This window comes from Haliotis rufescens, unplaced genomic scaffold (genome assembly GCF_023055435.1).
Source record: "Haliotis rufescens isolate VD_foot unplaced genomic scaffold, xgHalRufe1.0.p SCAF_9, whole genome shotgun sequence".
In the NCBI taxonomy this organism is placed as follows: domain Eukaryota; kingdom Metazoa; phylum Mollusca; class Gastropoda; order Lepetellida; family Haliotidae; genus Haliotis; species Haliotis rufescens.
The window spans coordinates 2866401-2884831 of NW_025964383.1; the positions used below are offsets into that span (position 1 = coordinate 2866401).

Here is an 18431-nt window from a genome sequence, read left to right on the forward strand (position 1 = left end):
ACATGTGTCATTTTAAAACAATACGTATGATTCATTATATACTCGGACATGTCAAGTTTGTTTGTTTGTTTGTTTGTTGTTTAACGGCGCACTCAGCAATAGTCAAGCTATATGACGGCGGTCTGTAAATAATCGAGTCTGGACCAGACAATCCAGTGATTAATATCATGAGCATCAACCCACGCAATTGGGATCGATGACATGCATCAAACAAGTCAGCGATCCTGACCACCCGATCCCGTTAGTCGCCTTTTTCGACAAGCATAGTCACCTTTTTACGGCAAGCATGGGTTGCTGAAGACCTATTCTATCCCCGGAGTCTTCACGGGTCGGACCAGTCAAGTAGTACATTGCAGTGTCCACCGTGCAGACATGAATATTTCTTTGTGCATGCGTGCGTGCGTGCGTGCGCGCGCACGCGTGTGTGTGTAGACTTACTGTCCGTAGAATATGGCTTATTTTGGAGTTTGTAAGCATAAATGAACACATGAGTCATTTTAAAACAATACGTATGATTCATTATATACCTGGACCAGTCAAGTAGTACATTGCAGTGTCTATCACGCAGACATGAATATTTCTTTGTGTGTGAGTGTGTGTATGTGTGTGTGTTTGCGTGTGTGTTTGTGTAGACTTAATGTCCGTAGAAAAACAGAATGTGTGCTTATTTTTGAGTTTGTAAGCAGTAATGAACACATGTGTCATTTCAACACAATACGTATGATTCATTATATACTTGGACCAGTCAAGTAGTACATTGCAGTGTCTATCATGCAGACATGAATATTTCTTTGTGTTCGTAATTTGGTACTGTTCTCCCCCTTGTCCTTCATATACATATACATGTATATGAAACCAGAAATGTGTTCCTTAAGAAGGCAATTATATCATTAAGACGTACGCTCAGCGGATTCCGATTTGATTTAATGTGGTATCAAATTTAGTGGGTTATCATTAATATTATGATTCATGTTTGTAGAAATATATATGGTACCGTTTTGATTATTTTACCCTTTCGTCTAACCTTTATGGTATGAATCTAAATACTTTAAATGGTATCTATGTTTTTAATATACAGAATTTTAGGTAATCTACATGTAATCTAGATTTTTTTGTATGGATATGTCCAACTTCTCATCACATAAGGCAGGTGTTTCTCAAACAAAGTTCTATATACACCATTCTCTTTTCGTGCTGGATCTGACCATGGCTAATAAAACTGACCACTGCAAACATCCTTGAATGGTGCCTCACTGATACTGAAGAGGACGTGAAGACGTTGAAGCGTGTATGATGTGCGCCATCTCGTTCATCTAGTTGTTTTCAAAGTGTTGCTAATTTGCTTTCTGTGAAATTTGGGATGCACCTGTGCATCTAAATCCAGAATTTACATATGTGTCTATCTTACACTATATTTATGTACAAGTTAAAGTACCGAAATAAAGATGCATATACATTCGTAGAAGTCATGCCTACGCTATGAAAATTTATCATCAGCATATGTCGTAGAAAGGATATTTTTGGGTCTGATCCTAAAAGTTTTATCTTTGTGGGGGTTAATATGATAGCACTTACTAACTTAATATCCATAGCGTGTATCAGAAACATATTGACATCATTGTGTGTAAAACTGAGGAAGCTTACAGTTATCTATCTTTTCAGGAAACAGTGCGGTAGTCTTGACCTGACACAACGTAATGTAATGGAGGGAGATTGTGTCGTCTACTTTCTCGGGTTTCTCCTGCTGTGTGCGCAGAGGGCGGTGGATGCAGTCAACAATCCAACAGTCGTCACACAAAATGGAGCTGTCCGTGGAATTACACACGAGTTCGGTGGCAGACAAAACAGAAAGTCAGTAGATGTTTACTATGGTATACCTTATGCTCAACCGCCAGTAGGTGATCTTCGTTTTAAACTTCCAGTTCAAACAGATCGATGGGATGACGTTTTGGATGCTACCAAGAAACCAAATACTTGTATGCAAGGACACGATACGGTATGGGGTAATTTTAGTGGAGCTATGGTTTGGAACCCAAATACAGAAACATCCGAGGACTGTCTATACCTCAATATTTGGGTCCCCAAAAGTGGCCGTTCCAATTCAAATAACAAAGCTGTGTTTGTCTGGATATACGGTGGAGGTTTCTACAGTGGATCCTCAACTTTAGAAATATATGAAGCAAAATATTTAGCAGTAGAAAATGATGTTATTGTTGTATCTATGCAATATCGTGTTGGTGCCCTTGGGTACCTTGCAATGGGTCATCCACAGGCACCTGGTAATATGGGAATGTTTGATCAGAGAATGGCCTTGGAATGGGTTAAACGAAATATTGAGTCTTTTGGAGGCAATTCACGAAATGTGACAATATGTGGCGAAAGCGCTGGAGCGGTGAGCGTAGGTCTACATCTCCTTTCTCCAATAAGCCGCGGACTGTTCGACAGGGCTATACTACAGAGTGGGGCACCACAGACAAAATGGGCTACAATACCAATGCAAGAAGCAGAAAGAAGAGCTCGGAGGTTAGCAGAACTCTTGGGTTGTGATGCTGAAGCCACTAAGTTTGAAGTTATCCAATGTTTAAGAAATAAACCGGCGAAGGAGTTTCAACTGCACGAATTCACCGTGATAGGCGGTGGGGTAGTTCAGTTCCCCTTTATCCCGGTGATAGATGGCAGCTTTCTGGTTGAAAGTCCAGAAGAGTCGATCAGACTGAGAAGGTTCAAAAAGATTCCACTCTTGTTGGGCAGCAATTCGAATGAAGGATCATTCTTCTTGGTGTATTTTGACAAAGACCATTTTAACATATCCACAGAAGTAAATATCAGTAATTTACAGTATACGATGATAATGGATCAAATGTTTAAGACTTACCCCCGACACCCGCATCGACTCAACGACTTTGGGATGGACGCCATACTATTTCAGTACACTAACTGGCTAAACCCGAATAACCAGACTATGATCAGACACAACATAGAACAGGCTGTTGGCGATTTCCATTTCGTGTGTTCGGTTAACGAACTTGCACAGGCGTATACAAGTGCTGGTCAAAATGTTTACTACTACAGGTTCACCCATCGGATGAGCAACCATCCTTGGGGAGACTGGATGGGTGTGCTACATGCAGATGAAATTAATTTTGTGTTTGGGGAGCCACTGAATCGTACGAAAAGATATACAGCACACGAAAAAGAGCTCAGCAAAAAGATGATGCGTTACTGGACTAACTTTGCAAAAACAGGGTAAGTGGTTCTTTTATTTTACGTTTCCGTTATCTGACTTATCGTTAAATGGTCATTAAACTGCATATCTACAATTTCTAATCTAGAAATATGCACTTAGAAAGAGAAACATGCACTTACAAGAAATGGCAGCTTCATCAGTACATTGTTTTAGTAAAAACTAATAGGCGATTAACTTATATTATATGTTTTATCGTTTCCCGTCGGCCGTACGTCGTGTGTATATCTGTGGTCAACGTACGAGATCTCTGAAAGCTCATGGCCTTAGAAGCTGAAGGCTTGTGTTATTATGACCCAAACAATGTAATATCTGATAACTGGTCACGAACTTCTCATCAATGATACACTTGACCACCGTCATAGGTTTAAATATTCATTTGGTGTACTGTTCAGCCATGCCTGCATCTATAATTGTGAAATATGATTTGCATGAATAATGTGGAACCCTTAGTATCATCTTTTTGTGTTTTGATTTTGGTTTAACTATTGCCTTTGTCTGCATTTACTAAGATAGCATTCCATGTTTTACGTATTATTTATAAAAAAAAGAAGTTTATAAATCCGAAATTACGTGTATGTGATGACAATAATGGAAGATCTCACTTAAAATAAGAGACACCGACAGTCATTCGATGCATTTAATGTGTATTATGCACAATACTATATATACTATATATACTGTGCTTCATACACCTATTGAAAGTAACAACATAATGATTGGTCATTCCTCTGATCAATGTTTTATCAAGGCAAATTAATTGACAAAACCCATACCTGGTAACAGGAGACAGAGCGACACGATTCGATTTCGAACGATGTCGTCCCGGTAACGTTCGCCATTAAAATTGGCATTAACAATTTACGTTCTCCTATGACCATTACACTTCCATCCCCCAAACTGACGACGTTGAGAAACGCAGCAAGCGTCGCTAATTTTTTTTCTCGTGGACGCCTTTTGACCCTTGCATTAGAGCTGTCCAGATGGCACCTGAACTCATCTGTGAACAGTATACTGTCCCAGACATTGATATTGTGTTAAGATGAACATTGAAATGTCTGACAACTTCGTTTTGCGCCATTCCTATTTGCAGCATACGCACGGTGCGTACACATTGATTTTCAGCAAGCCATGGCTTTGCGTAATCATCGCTTACGGTTAAACAAAATAAGCGGTTTCAACTCTATTCGCCTACAGTGCCGATCGCCAAAAAGAAAGCTGTTTTTTAGTGCACTTTGTCTACATTATATAAAATGCACCCCTTACATTAATTGTGGACTAATCCAAAGTATTTTGTATGTTATTATTACTTTACTCTGTTGAAAAACCTGTGAGTTGCTTTGAAATATGTTGTTTATATATTTCCTCTCAACACCCAGAAGATGAAAGGGGAACTCTGTGCGTTTTCATAAGTTATTAATCATTTGAAAAAAATAGTTTTGTTCATAGTCAAGCTATACTGAACCGCAAAAGAAACATCACCCCAAGTAACATTGCATAAAAAGTCATTTAAATATCTGGGTAATTTTTGTCAAAGTTTCTAATATTTAACATTACCTTGTCCGGAAAAATGAAATTTGATGATAAAAAGTCAAAGCAGATGACAATAAAACCAATCGCCCAAACGCATCACGACCACGGCCATGGTAACCCGATGCACGTGAGTTCCGTGCAAATTGAAATGGACATGCGTTACCCCATTTCTCGCCCTATAAAAATCCATCCAGATCGGACAACATTAGTAGTATAGGTAATGGGGGTTCTGGACCACTTCCACTGGAGCAGGATTCATATACCTATACTGCTACTACAGGGGGGATTTTTTATGTCAAAATGATTATGTGATTTAACGATAGTCATGAGTTAAAGTTAAATTGGCTCTAGCTCACCAATACCTGGGGCCAATCATTGCTTTAGATGAGCCTAAATGGTAATAAAAATATTCTTGATTATTTTTATCGATAAAGCGATGTTCAACATTTTTATTAAGTTCTTCGTTAATTTTACTAGGAGACCAGACTATATAACTACACTCTTTTTGTAAATTGATAAGAAACAATTGATAACCGTATTTGGTTGGTTTGACATCACTGATATAATAAAAACCTTGTGGTAATTCTTTCCATTTAATAGCTTTCTCCATTATTATATATATTTATGTAAGCAATTGTCTAAATGTGATCAAACGATAGTTAGCAATCTATTTTTAATCTCCAACCAGTTCTTTGGTTTTGGCACGGAATAATTGACGCGCTTGTTGCCTCCCCTCTTCTATGAACTTTTTTTTCTCGTCTTCGCTAATACCACTGGTCTTACGAGATTTTGATCGAATCTCCTGCTTCATTTTATTGTATTTGTTGAGTTCCGACAGCACTAAACGAAACTCATCCTCGGATATCTTACAATCGGCCATTGCTGTCGAAATATGATCCTCGATGCTGTTCAACTTTGCTTCGGCGAGTATCCGAATATTATCGTGTTTTAATGCTTTCTTTTGTAACCCACGAGAAATGAATTTTATCGCTATTCCTGCCAGTCCCGAGACTCCAGCGGCTATTTCCATGGCGAGCACGATAGGCGCGGCGATTATAGTTGATAGTAAACCGATACCCGCTACACCGAGTCCCATACCAGATACTACAAGAGCGGTGTCAACTCCGTCCAGAGCATTCACGGCTCTGCGATACTTTTTATACAATCCAAGTCTCAACTCCCTATCCTTCCCTATTCGATGTTTTATGTCGCTTATTTGATGTAATCGAAATCCATCAACAGTTTCCATCTTTTCAAATGCTTCACCGAGCGCCGGATATAAACTCATAGTGTATATAACGATCATATAATAGTCTTTAATTGGTCTTGCTTAAATGTTTTGAGACTATACATCAACCTTATCAAATGTATATTATACGGCAATAATATCTTAGAAAGAGAAATACTACCACTTTTAATAATTTGGACCCCCTCGAGGGTTGCAACGGGCGATGCTCCGATATGAATAATACTGCAACGTTGACGCTCGTGATTCTTGAACCATTTAATCGATAGACCTGGTAATATTTCGAAGGCATCTACCGGTGCATCTCCGAACAAGACTTCAATAATAAGCGTAGAAAGATTAGGTATTGCACTTAGGTTAACTTTAATTTCTTCGAATTCAGTAACCAAATTTAAACTAATGTTTTTTAAGGACGGACGACTATATAACATATGACCTGGGTTTCCTGGCAGGGGAGTGACCAACACACTTTTTCGTTTTGACGGGATATAAGCCGCGAGTACGATGCCACTATTTATTATCTTAGTTAAATTATGTCCCTTACCCATCATCACATAAGGTGGGGTAATGACGATATTCAATAGCCACTCGATGTTTGCTTCGACCATAGTCCATTTTTTATCGTCGTTGCGAGTAATATTGTATGAAGTGTTTTTAAGGAGTCTACTAACGTCGACATCGCTTAAATCTCCTAGATTACCCGTGAATGTGACTTCTTTCCGCTTGTATACATTATCGTGTAAGTGTAAAGCGTATAACTTACCATTGTCACCGGGTTTATCAAATCCTTCCGTGTCTCCGAGATCGGAAAGCGCAATTGTATTACATTTTCTTACTGTTCCAGGGCCTGATGCATCAACCATTATTTTTAATATGGAGTGTTACGCTTAAGTATCCTATATGTACAGGTTGATGTTTTACATCTAATATAGAAATTTTGAGGTCTGAAATAATACCACGCTTCAATTTTTTATATTGTAATGATGAGAAAGATTCCGTTCTACCGCTATTATATTTTTCATTTTTCACTGGAACACTTCTTAGCAGAGTTGAAGGACTTTCTTGTTGAATATTATCTGTCGTACTGATTTGATCAAGATGGATGCACAACTCTTTATAGGGAACTAAATCGGGCAATGTATTTCCATGTTGTGTTTCGTTAGAACTTATAATTTTAAGCTCAAATCCAAGTGTAATTCCTAAGTATGGGATAAGAATTACACCATTTTCTCCAGTGTCGATTTTCAGCATCCCATTCGATTCATTTTGTGAGAGACTAATTCCATTAGGCTTAAAAATTTCATCATTGAGTGAGCATACGCTGTAATACCCATCAGGTATAGTAATATATTTGTCAGGAGCATCTTCATCTAATATATGTATCCTATTATTAATTTTCGCAGCACTTATATTGGTCCACAGTGGGTAATACATTACATCGCATAGAGCGACTTCAAGTTGTCCATCCGAGTTATCGATAGTACGAAGCAGTTGAATAGACTGACCATTTGTTATTCCCAGGAGTGTAACATACATATCAAATATACAATGATACTATATCATAACTTAAATATGGAATTAACCATTATTTTTAATATGGAGTGTTACACTTAAGTATCCTATATGTACAGGTTGATGTTTTACATCTAATACAGAAATTTTAAGGTCTGAAATAATACCCCGCTTCATTTTTTTATATTGTAATAACGAGAAAGATTCCGTTCTACCGCTATTATATTTTTCATTTTTAACTGGAACACTTCTGAGAAGAGTTGAAGGACTTTCTTGTTGAATATTATCCGTCGTGCTTATTTGATCAAGATGAATGAACAACTCTTTATAGGGAACTAAATCGGATAATGTACTAGGTAAAAACATTCTTACGTCGGGAGATAATGTTGTTTCTTTTCCCAATCCAAGTGTGTATGCTAAGTTCTCACCAATAAGTATTTTTTCGTTTCCATTGATGATTTTCATGGTCCAATTCGACTCATTTTGTGTGATACTAAATTTAATAGTATTTAAAAATGAAAATTCCATATCAGCCTTAAAATAATCATTGAGTGAGCTTATGCTGTAATACCCATCAGGTATAGTAAAAATTCTATTAATTCTATTTTGGTCATCTAATATCCATATCTTATTATTACCTCTCGCAGCACTTATATTGGTCCACCGTTGGTAATACGTTACATCGCATATAGCTACTTCGAGTTGTCCATCCGAGTTATCGATAGTATGAAGCAGTTCAATAGACTGACCATTTGTTATTCCAGGTAGTGTAACATACATATTAAATATACAATGATACTATATCATAACTTAAATATGAAATCGAGATACATTACTAATCAATCGATTATAGTAACTGCCTCTGGTGCTGAATTTTTCGTTAAATTCCCAGATATCTTTGAAAATTACAGGGTCACGGCAACTAGCGATAAAATGGTGCACGATTGGTTTCACAATCCGATGCAATTTTGGCAGAATCAGTTAAACTTTGCCATATTGTGTGCCACAACGGGATGTGGCGTATCTGTTAATGCCCCAGGATTTATGCTAAATAAGTCTGTTTTATTATTTCATGTGTATTATCAGATTAGACGTATACTTAAAGAAATTAGTGCTCCATTACCGCAGGATCGAGCGTGGAATTCCACAAATAATAATTATGATAGGTCCGCGTATGAGCGTATTTGTAATGAATTTAATGTTTCTACGAGTAAAGATTGGCGCATTAAAGGAGCAAACCATGGTCTAGGTGTTCCGTACAGCGGACAAAGAACTGTTAAAGAAGTCAGCGATGATTTAGTTAAAAAAACTCATCAACCATTCGATCCATTTAAATTCTTACAGAAAGACAATCTTTTTGTAAGATTGCATAATCTTAATCATGGCTGGGAACTTTCGAGTAACGATTGGAGAGGTTCTCTTATGAGTTTTAAGGGTGGTTTGGCTTATATTGTTACAAAATTTATACAAATGAACGATACCGCAAACGCTTGGAATGAATTTCTTAATGATAAAACGGAAAATAATTTTACTAACCCAGGATTTGTAAGATTTAATGAATCGATAAGAACTTATGTATGGGCAATTCTCGGTGCACAATCGCAAACACGAACGTCCATTATCGGTACTGGGACGGCGCTCGATGCGCAAAAACAGTTTGTCGCAAACGTGGAGGACGCCATTAATTCACCAGTTGACATACCATCGTCTATAAAGCGTTACACCAACTATCGCTCAACCATCTACTCACGCACAAGTACCACCGCATATTGAGGCTAAAAATCAACAACATATCGATGAAAAAACAGCGCTCGTAGTGGGTGGAGTCTCGGTTGGTTTACTCATGATTTGGTTAGCGAACTGATTTGGTGGTTAAATAGTTCTTAGCGAATACGTACAACAGCCCTGCAATTGCTACGATCAACCCCCACAAGTTTTGACTAAGCCAAGTGGTGGTCTTAGCTAATAAATTCAATAGCCAGGAAACAACACTCCCTATTATACCGGGAAGTTCGGCTGCGGCTTTCTCAGCGAGCTTTCCCAGTGCTGAACCTAATGCTTTTAAATGCTTTTTTATCCACTCTTTAATACCATTTTTATCGCTAGGCGGTGTACCTCCACCTGTACTACCACCTGTTAACGAGAGAGTCAAAGTCGATATAATAAAACCCAACGCGGTTAAAATACTGGCAATTGTTATTCCCTGTTCTCTGAACAATGTTTTAATTTTATCGGCCAGTGTAGTGTCATCGTTGAGGACTTGATCGATAGTTTCTCGAATACGACTGATTTGCGAACGAAGTGCCTTTCTATTACTGGAAGCAGCTTCGAGGCGGGCCGATCTTTCGTCTTCTAAGTTACGTAATCTTTCCGCTACGCGGCGTCTACTGAACTCATCGCCCGCCTGTTCGAGTTTTGTTTTCTCTTTAGCTATATGCTTGTCGATTTCGGATATCTTGGCTGTATTATTGATGAGTTCTCCCCGCATTGTTCGCATTGACTTGTCAAGACCTCGTAATTCCCTAATACTAAACTCTGAATATGGTGATACACTGACCGTGGAATTATCGTAATAGGTATCTAAGATTTCTCCGAGTCCGTTCGTGGCCACATTAGAGGCTTCTTCCAAATCATCTGTATTACCGAGTTCAGTACGCACGGTTCGAAGAACTTTAGTAGTCTTCGCGGGAAGTCGTCCGTATTCTACAAAACCTAATTTATCACGAACAAACTCGCGACTATGTTTACCAGCTATAGTAGACAAGGCTAGGGGCTTACGAGTACTATAATGCATAAGATCAATATGCGGAGAGTCACGCACTCGCAATATTCCTTTACCATCTAGCTTAAACTTTGAATAGTCACGACCTATTGGGATAACATAATTTTTATCATCTTTTAAGGCATCGTAATAATCATTGACGGTTGATTGTAAAATTTCATCGTTAAGATTCTTGCCACCAAAGTTGGTTTCATCAGTACCCTCTTCGTTTGGGTTATCAAAGTCATCAAATGTACTTAGATCTAATTCATTATGTTCAAAATTAGCCATTTTTATATTAAACATAGGGTACATAATTTCAATATAAACAATGTCTTCGCAATACGGACGCAAGTTAAACCCACAACATAGACTTCGAGATCCATTAGGGGTCAAAGCAATTCGTCAGTCTGTAACTATAACTAATAACCCTAGTACCATAGATCAGAATCAACCGCTTCTGGTTCGCTTTCCTAATCTCGGCGCACACGATGTGTTAGTTCCGGGAACTGTCCGACTAGCATTTACGATTAGTTTGACTTCTACAGACGTTAACAGGGAGCCCGTTCAGAACATAGGTCGTGCTATCGTTAAGAAAATTGCCATTAAAATTAGCGGTAATGAGGTTTTGAGTATCGACGATAGCGATGTATACTATTGTTACATGGATCTCTGGAGAACGGATAAAGAGCGGGAAAACTTACAGTACCAAGGTATTTGTAATAAGAACACATTGAGACTGCGCGTGGGTGCTGAAAATGGTGTTGATACCAACGAAAAAGATAAGGCCGTTGCCGACGCATTAGGTAACAGATTCTATGTTCCCCTAGACTTTGAATTACTAGATTCCCACATGCCCTTTTATCAAGCATCCCTAGGCGATAGGTTAGAATACGAACTCACTTTTAATGACTACGGTAGAGTAATCAGATCTGCTAATGATGATGCTAGCTATTCCATTGACAATATCTCTCTGGAGTATGATATGATAACGGATCCCGAATTAACCAGACAAATTCGTAACCAGTATACCGGAAGTTTAGCCATTTTGTACGATCGCATGCTGCGACACCGAAAGATCACGAGGGACAAAAAAGATACGATGTGGAATATCAATCTAAACGTCCCCACGAGGTCGCTGAAGGGTATTTTAATGTTGTTCGAGGACCCCTCCGATGCGTTTAAAAGAAATACCGAGAAGTTCTACAATCCCAAGATTACAAAAGTAGAATTGACTATCGAGGGCGTTCCTAATCAACTATATAGCCAAGGAATGCTAGCGTATCACCAGTGGGATGAGATTAAAAAACTTCCTTCTATAAAACGTTCTCCGGAAGTTAACGCGGTCGTGAAAGATCTGTCTCTCGGGAGTGTATCGATGGGTGAATACCTCACAACGAAGTATGCGCTATGGCTCGACATGCGAACAACGGACGATGACCAATTACACGGCAGTGGGAGGAGAATAGAAAATGCTAGCGAGGGTGCAACAATACAGATAACAAAGCTCCAGGAAGCGGCTGGTAAATTAAACATATATTTGTACGTGATTATGGATGCGCAACTTAATATACAGAATGGGAGATTCGTGCAAGCAATCTATTGATAATCTTTTACCTAAAGATCCGCACTGCGCTATCATATGCGGGCAAACGGGCTGCGGTAAAACAGCCTTTATTCTAGATATTTTAGAAAGTCATTATCGGGACGTTTTCGATCATATCATTATTCTGTGACCGACTATAAGCGTTAATAAAACATACCTATCGAGAGATTGGGTAATGAATGACGACGGGGTACACAGAGTCGATCCGGGCGATCGATTACAAGACTGCCTCCGAGTATGTCACGAAAAATACAAAGGAGAATCGACCCTTTTCGTAATAGACGACTGCAGCGCGAGTAAAGAACTCACAAAAAAGAAAGATATGCTTTCGTATTTAGCATTCTCCGGACGGCATACTCAACATAGCGTTTGGGTACTTACTCAAAAATACAACTCTGTCCTGAAAGATCTCAGAGAGCAGACGAAATGGGTAGCGCTCTTTCATTGCAAAGATCGAGATTCATTCGAGGAATGTTTACGCGAAAATGATGTCATTTATACCAAGGGGGAACGAGACAAAGTCAGAAAAGTGTTAGCGGCAACGAAGCACTGTAAACTCGTATTAAAAACCGATCAACCAGCTGCTTATGCAATTGCTTAGCAAATTGTAGCAAAATTGTAGCAAAATGTAGCAAAAATGTAGCAAAATTATAGCAAATTGAACATTAGCGGTTAATATTACATAAAAATGTGGTTCGAAATCCTCATTCTTTCACAACAGTTCATTATTACGGGATGTATTGGATATGTCATATTATATTATGTTAGACTTAAATATCTCCTTAGGTATTACATTATGGAATACGACGAACTCATCGAACAAATGCTCAAAGAATCTGATGCAGATAAAGATGTTACAGATGTTACAGATAAACATAGAGAAAGACTTACCGCTTTGGTAGCCGGTGGAAAATGTTCCCAATATTTGGGGGAAAATTATACCATCGAAAAAATTGATAACATGACCGACGAAGAGATTAAAAAACTGTACGCTCGTTACGAGTCTAGACTGGGAGCTACCATGACTAAAACGATAGGGTCTTCTATATTACAACTATACACAGCCGTAGCTAGTACGTTTCTCCCCATCCCGGCAGAACATCGCCTGTATTTATGCGAATCTCTCGAGAAAGACCCATTCATCGAACGCGCTATAAGCTCAGTGAGCTGTGAGTTTTATCATAGATTCGGAATGTACTTAGCTCCGTTCACCACAGCTTTAATAACGGCTAGGTATTGTCAATTTAAACATACGTGCCCACTTAATAATAATGGAGACACAATCACAACAGGTGACACCACAACAGATTGTGAACGAGGAACCACAACAGATTGCGGAACAACAAGTGAACACACAACAAGTGAATGAGGAACCACCACCAGTGAATGTGAATGCACCACATGTGAATAAGAAACCCAGAGTGACAAAGAATCCTTTGAAAATAGCTGCAGGAAGAAAGGGAGGGCTGGCGAGGAAAGCAAAATTAATAAATAATTCAAATATTAATCCGATTAAAACATGGGCACTAGTAGGAGTTGCTGGTATAGCGGTTGTATGGTTCTTTTATAAGACCGGAGAAGAGAAATCGTCACCCCCGCCGCAACAACAAGTTCAATTAGAGGTTAGTCCCCATATAATGCTATAAGAAGCATGACTACTCCAGCTACAGACGGAAAAAATGTTGGTAAACGCGACGTATCATTCAGCGGTGGTCACCGGCTTGGCCATTGGCTATGCCCGTATGGCTAAAATGATTACTAAAGCCACACCTCCCAAGCTAGATTTTAATGGATATGACATACCAATGATGGTTCTGGATATTGGATTAGCTATGGCAACGAAGGATATGCTCATCAAACAAGGACTTATCCCGGAAGACATAATGAAGTAATTAAACATTGAATATTTATATTCATATAAACATTTTATATTATTATACATATGGCATCAATTGCGATGATGGTCGGTGGAGCTATTGTTAATGCTCTAGCTTTTTCAGGGAGTAATTTTTTATTTTCTAGTATGAGAGGTTCGGAGCAGAAAAGACATAATAAAGCTTTAGAACAATACCAAGCAGCCCAGTTACAATATACACAGCAGAGAATGAAGAGATTAGACTTTATTCATGAACAACTGATTAAGGAAGGACATTCAATTCAAACGTTTAAGGATGTCGAATCTGCCATGCACGAATACTTCCTCGTTTATGGGAAAAAACTAGACCCAATACTGAGACCAACAATGAGTCAGTTTTATACACCATCAGAGGCTCAAAAAAACCGCGAGGTTGCATTTATAATGTTTGGATTGACTGGTGTATTGATTTTCAGCTATACCATGCATAAGTCAGAGTGACAGCTGTGGCTATGAGCGATCTATAAATAGCGTTGGCTGACTGCCTAATCAATAGTGTAGATGTGTTTTACCTTTTAGACAAATGATATGATATGTGTATAACCACCATGAATCTATGCAAATATACACTCATGGGGAAATCGATTCAATGTCAGAAGCCATCGGTGGGTATTTACTGTGGCACTCACGCTTATAACATCAGAAAGGGTTTTAAAAATTACGTTTGTTCTGTATGTGGGATTGGAGTCAAATGTAGTTACAGTTTATGTAAGAGTCACGGTGCTGATAAGGTCAGGAAGCAGATTATTTATGCTAGGAAGAGAGATTACATCAATGAGAGGAATAGGTTGGGGAGAATACGTATTTATATATGAAAAACAACCATTTAGACAAATGAATCATTTTGTATATACCATTCAACCACAATGGTTTTTGTCAGAGAATTAAAAGCTATGGCAAAGCAAAGTGGACTGCGTGGATATTCTCGTATGAGAAAAGCTGAATTGATTGATTTACTCGGTTTGGAATACAACAAACCCGAGACTGTTAGAGAACTCAAAGCTCGAGCGAGAAACGGTGGGCTGAGAGGTTATTCTCGAATGAGAAGAGCTGAATTGATCGCTTTACTAGATAATAATCAACCTAATGATAATAATGATATTCAACATAATAATGTTGATGATATTCAACAACAACAAGAATTAATATTTGTACCCACATCCGCCGGCGTTGGTAAATATCTAAGAGGTTGGAAGATGGATATTAATTCCAACATAGATGTTAACGATATTAAGCCCATCATATCGAGTAAAATTAACGAGGAATTAGATGATTTACATAGTATAAAATACCAGCTGACGATTAAAATGACATTGAGTAAAATTAACACAGACGATAGCACCGAATATACCGAACCATATTTCCGTAGCAATCAAGAAGTTATAACCGAATCCGATACTATAAATTCATCATTAGATACATCAATTCAGAGGATACAGGAAACTTTAGAACGCTGGACTAATAGAGGTTCCGGTTGGGGTGTTGATAAAATCGATAGTTTATATTTAGATATAGCGAATTATATGCCCTTCAAAGGTGGATCTTATATAGATTTACCTCCGTATTATAAGAAGAAAAAAGCCATAATTAACGTAAAAAATAAATCCGATGACTGTTTAAGAATGATGATAAGATCTGCATTGTTCCCCGTAGACAAGCATCCGGAAAGACCTTCTAGCTATCCCCAAAACGATGGACTCAACTTCGATGGTATAGACGAACCTACACCAATATCACAAATTGATAAGGTAGAAAAGCAAAATAATTTAGCTATAAATGTTTTCGGACATTCTAAAGGAATTGTTGTACACAGGATAAGCTCCTCTCCGGAAAATATCCCCAGAATCAATTCATTTCTGATCGAAAAAGATGGTAAATATGATCAAACAAAACATAAAGAAAAGAAATATTTCTGCGAAAGATGCCTGCATGGGTACAGCAGACAAGATCTATTAGAAGCGCATAAAGAAGACTGTAGAGGTGTTGGACAGAATGCTATCAGGATCGATATGCCTAAAGAGGGAAAAAATATATTAAAATTTGAACATTATTGTAATCAAATGCCAGTACCGTACGTAATTTACGCCGATTTCGAAGCGCTTATCAAACCCATAGAAAATACCAACAGTAGCAATACTGATAGTAGTTTTACGTACAAAACTCAAGAACATATTCCTTGTGGGTTTGGATATGTAGTTGTAAGGTATGATGGGAAAACAAACACTCCCGTGATTTACAGAGGTCCCGATGCAGCGGGAAAGTTCCTAGAATATCTACAAAATGAAGAGAGAATAATCAGGGAAAAATTATCGTGTACGATACCCATGTGTATGACGAGGGATGATTGGAGGGTCCATAAGAAGTCAACGAGTTGTCACGTTTGTAATAAACCCCTGGATGGGGATTCCGTAAGAGATCATTGTCACGTCACGGGTAATTATCGGGGACCCGCTCATAACGAGTGTAACTTGAAACTAAAAATGAATGCTCAAACAATACCCATCCCCGTTGTGTTTCATAACCTTCGGGGATACGATTCACATCTCATTATGCAAGCTATCTCGAAGACCGACGGCGGTTTAACGTGCATTCCTAATAATATGGAAAAATACATATCGTTCTCGTTGACTAAACCTATACATTATAGGGACAAGGATGGGAAATCTAGAACAAAGCAAAGTAATGGGCTTAGATTCATAGACTCCGTACAGTTTCTGTTATCTTCCCTGGACAATTTAGCTAATGCGAACAATCCCGATGACTTCGCGATAACAAATAAATATACCGATAAGATAACTCGTCATTTGTTGCTGAGAAAAGGTGTATATCCTTACGAATATATGGATGATTGGTCTAGATTCAACGAAACTGAATTACCACCCCTCGAATCATTCTATAGTAACTTAACAGAATCTAGAATAACAGATGCCGATTATGAACACGCTCTGACGGTCTGGGATAAATTAGGTTGTAAGAATTTAGGGGATTATCACGATCTGTACTTAAAAACCGATGTACTGTTACTCGCCGATATATTCGAGATATTTAGAAAGACGTGTTTCAAACAATACGGCTTGGACCCGGCATGGTACTATTCCAGTCCCGGACTATCGTGGGATGCATTGTTGAAGAAGACCGGCGTAGAACTAAAACTACTCACAGATTACGATATGCACTTGTTTATTGAGAAAGGATTAAGAGGTGGTATATCGATGGCAGCTAAAGGTATTCTAAGGCTAATAATAAATTAGTGGAAGGATACGATCCCAGTAAACCCGACACCCACATATTATATCTCGACGCTAACAATTTGTACGGATGGGCTATGAGTCAACCTTTACCCACGGGTGGTTTTGAATGGGTCAATGATATTGAAGTTAATGATATCAATAATAATGATGTGAATAAAGGGTACATACTAGAAGTTGACTTGGAATATCCAAGTTCGTTACATAAAGATCATAACAGTTATCCGCTAGCTCCCGAGAGATTAATGGTTAATAAAGACTGGATGTCGGAATATCAACGCTCCTTGATGGGTAATAGTAGGTTAGCTAACGTAGAAAAACTCGTACCAAATTTGATGGATAAAACAAAATATATAGTTCACTACAGAAATCTCCAGTTGTATCTATCGTTAGGTATGAAACTTAAGAAAATACACAGAGTTCTAAAGTTCGATCAAAGCCCTTGGATGGAGCCCTATATAAGGTTGAACACAGATTTAAGAAAGATAGCTACCAGCGATTTCGAAAAGAATCTATATAAGCTCATGAATAACTCGGTATTTGGTAAAACCATGGAGAATCTAAGGAAGCGTGTTGATGTTAAATTAGTCAGATCTAATGAGGAAGAAAGACTCAGGAAACTTATAGCCAGTCCGGCTTTTAACAGAAGCAAGATATTCGATAACGACTTAGCCGCGTTACATATGCAGAAGAGTAATATAAAATTCAACAGACCGGTGTACGTCGGTATGAGTATTCTCGACTTGTCAAAACACTTAATGTATGACTTTTATTACAACGAACTTAAGAAGCAATACGGTGATAGATGCGAGGTTTTATATACCGACACAGATTCTTTGTTGATGGAAATACAAACCGAGGATGTGTATAAAGATATGGCAGAAAAAATAGATATGTACGACACGAGCGATTACCCTAAAGATAATCCACTGCACAGCGTAGTAAATAAAAAGGTGTTAGGTAAGATGAAGGATGAATGTGCTGGGACCCCTATAGCGGAGTATGTGGGATTAAGACCTAAGATGTATTCTATAAAGAAGTCCGATAATGGAGAGATAAGAAAAGCTAAGGGCGTTAAGAAGTATGTTGTAAAAAAGCATATCAAACACGAACAGTATAAAGAATCATTATTCAACGGTAGAACGTTCAAACACGAGATGAACTCTTTAAGAAGTTACGATCATAGGATATATGGATTAAGAATGAACAAGACATCATTATCCCCCTTAGATACAAAGAGATGGATTGATAATGATGGTGTAAATACCTATGCTTATGGTTATGGTGGTAATACCGTACCGTCGGGAACTATGAACAACTCTTCTCGTACAAATGCCCTACCCGGTCCATCTTGAAGATAATAAAG

General features: G+C 38.3%; 1 protein-coding gene across 3 annotated transcripts in view; it reads left to right on the forward strand.

Annotated features, from left to right (window-relative positions):
- Window positions 1-18431, forward strand: part of LOC124123036 (acetylcholinesterase-like) — a 123000-nt gene that overhangs the window by 69485 nt on the left and 35084 nt on the right. For 2 of the 3 annotated variants that reach the window (XM_046486279.2, XM_046486280.2), the window contains one exon: window positions 1663-3246. In XM_046486279.2, the coding sequence (XP_046342235.1) occupies window positions 1703-3246 (1544 nt within the window). In that variant the 5' untranslated portion in view covers window positions 1663-1702. Of the gene's footprint in view, window positions 1-1271; window positions 1296-1662; window positions 3247-18431 lie in introns of those variants that run through there. The other variant, XM_046486278.2, reaches the window with a different exon arrangement.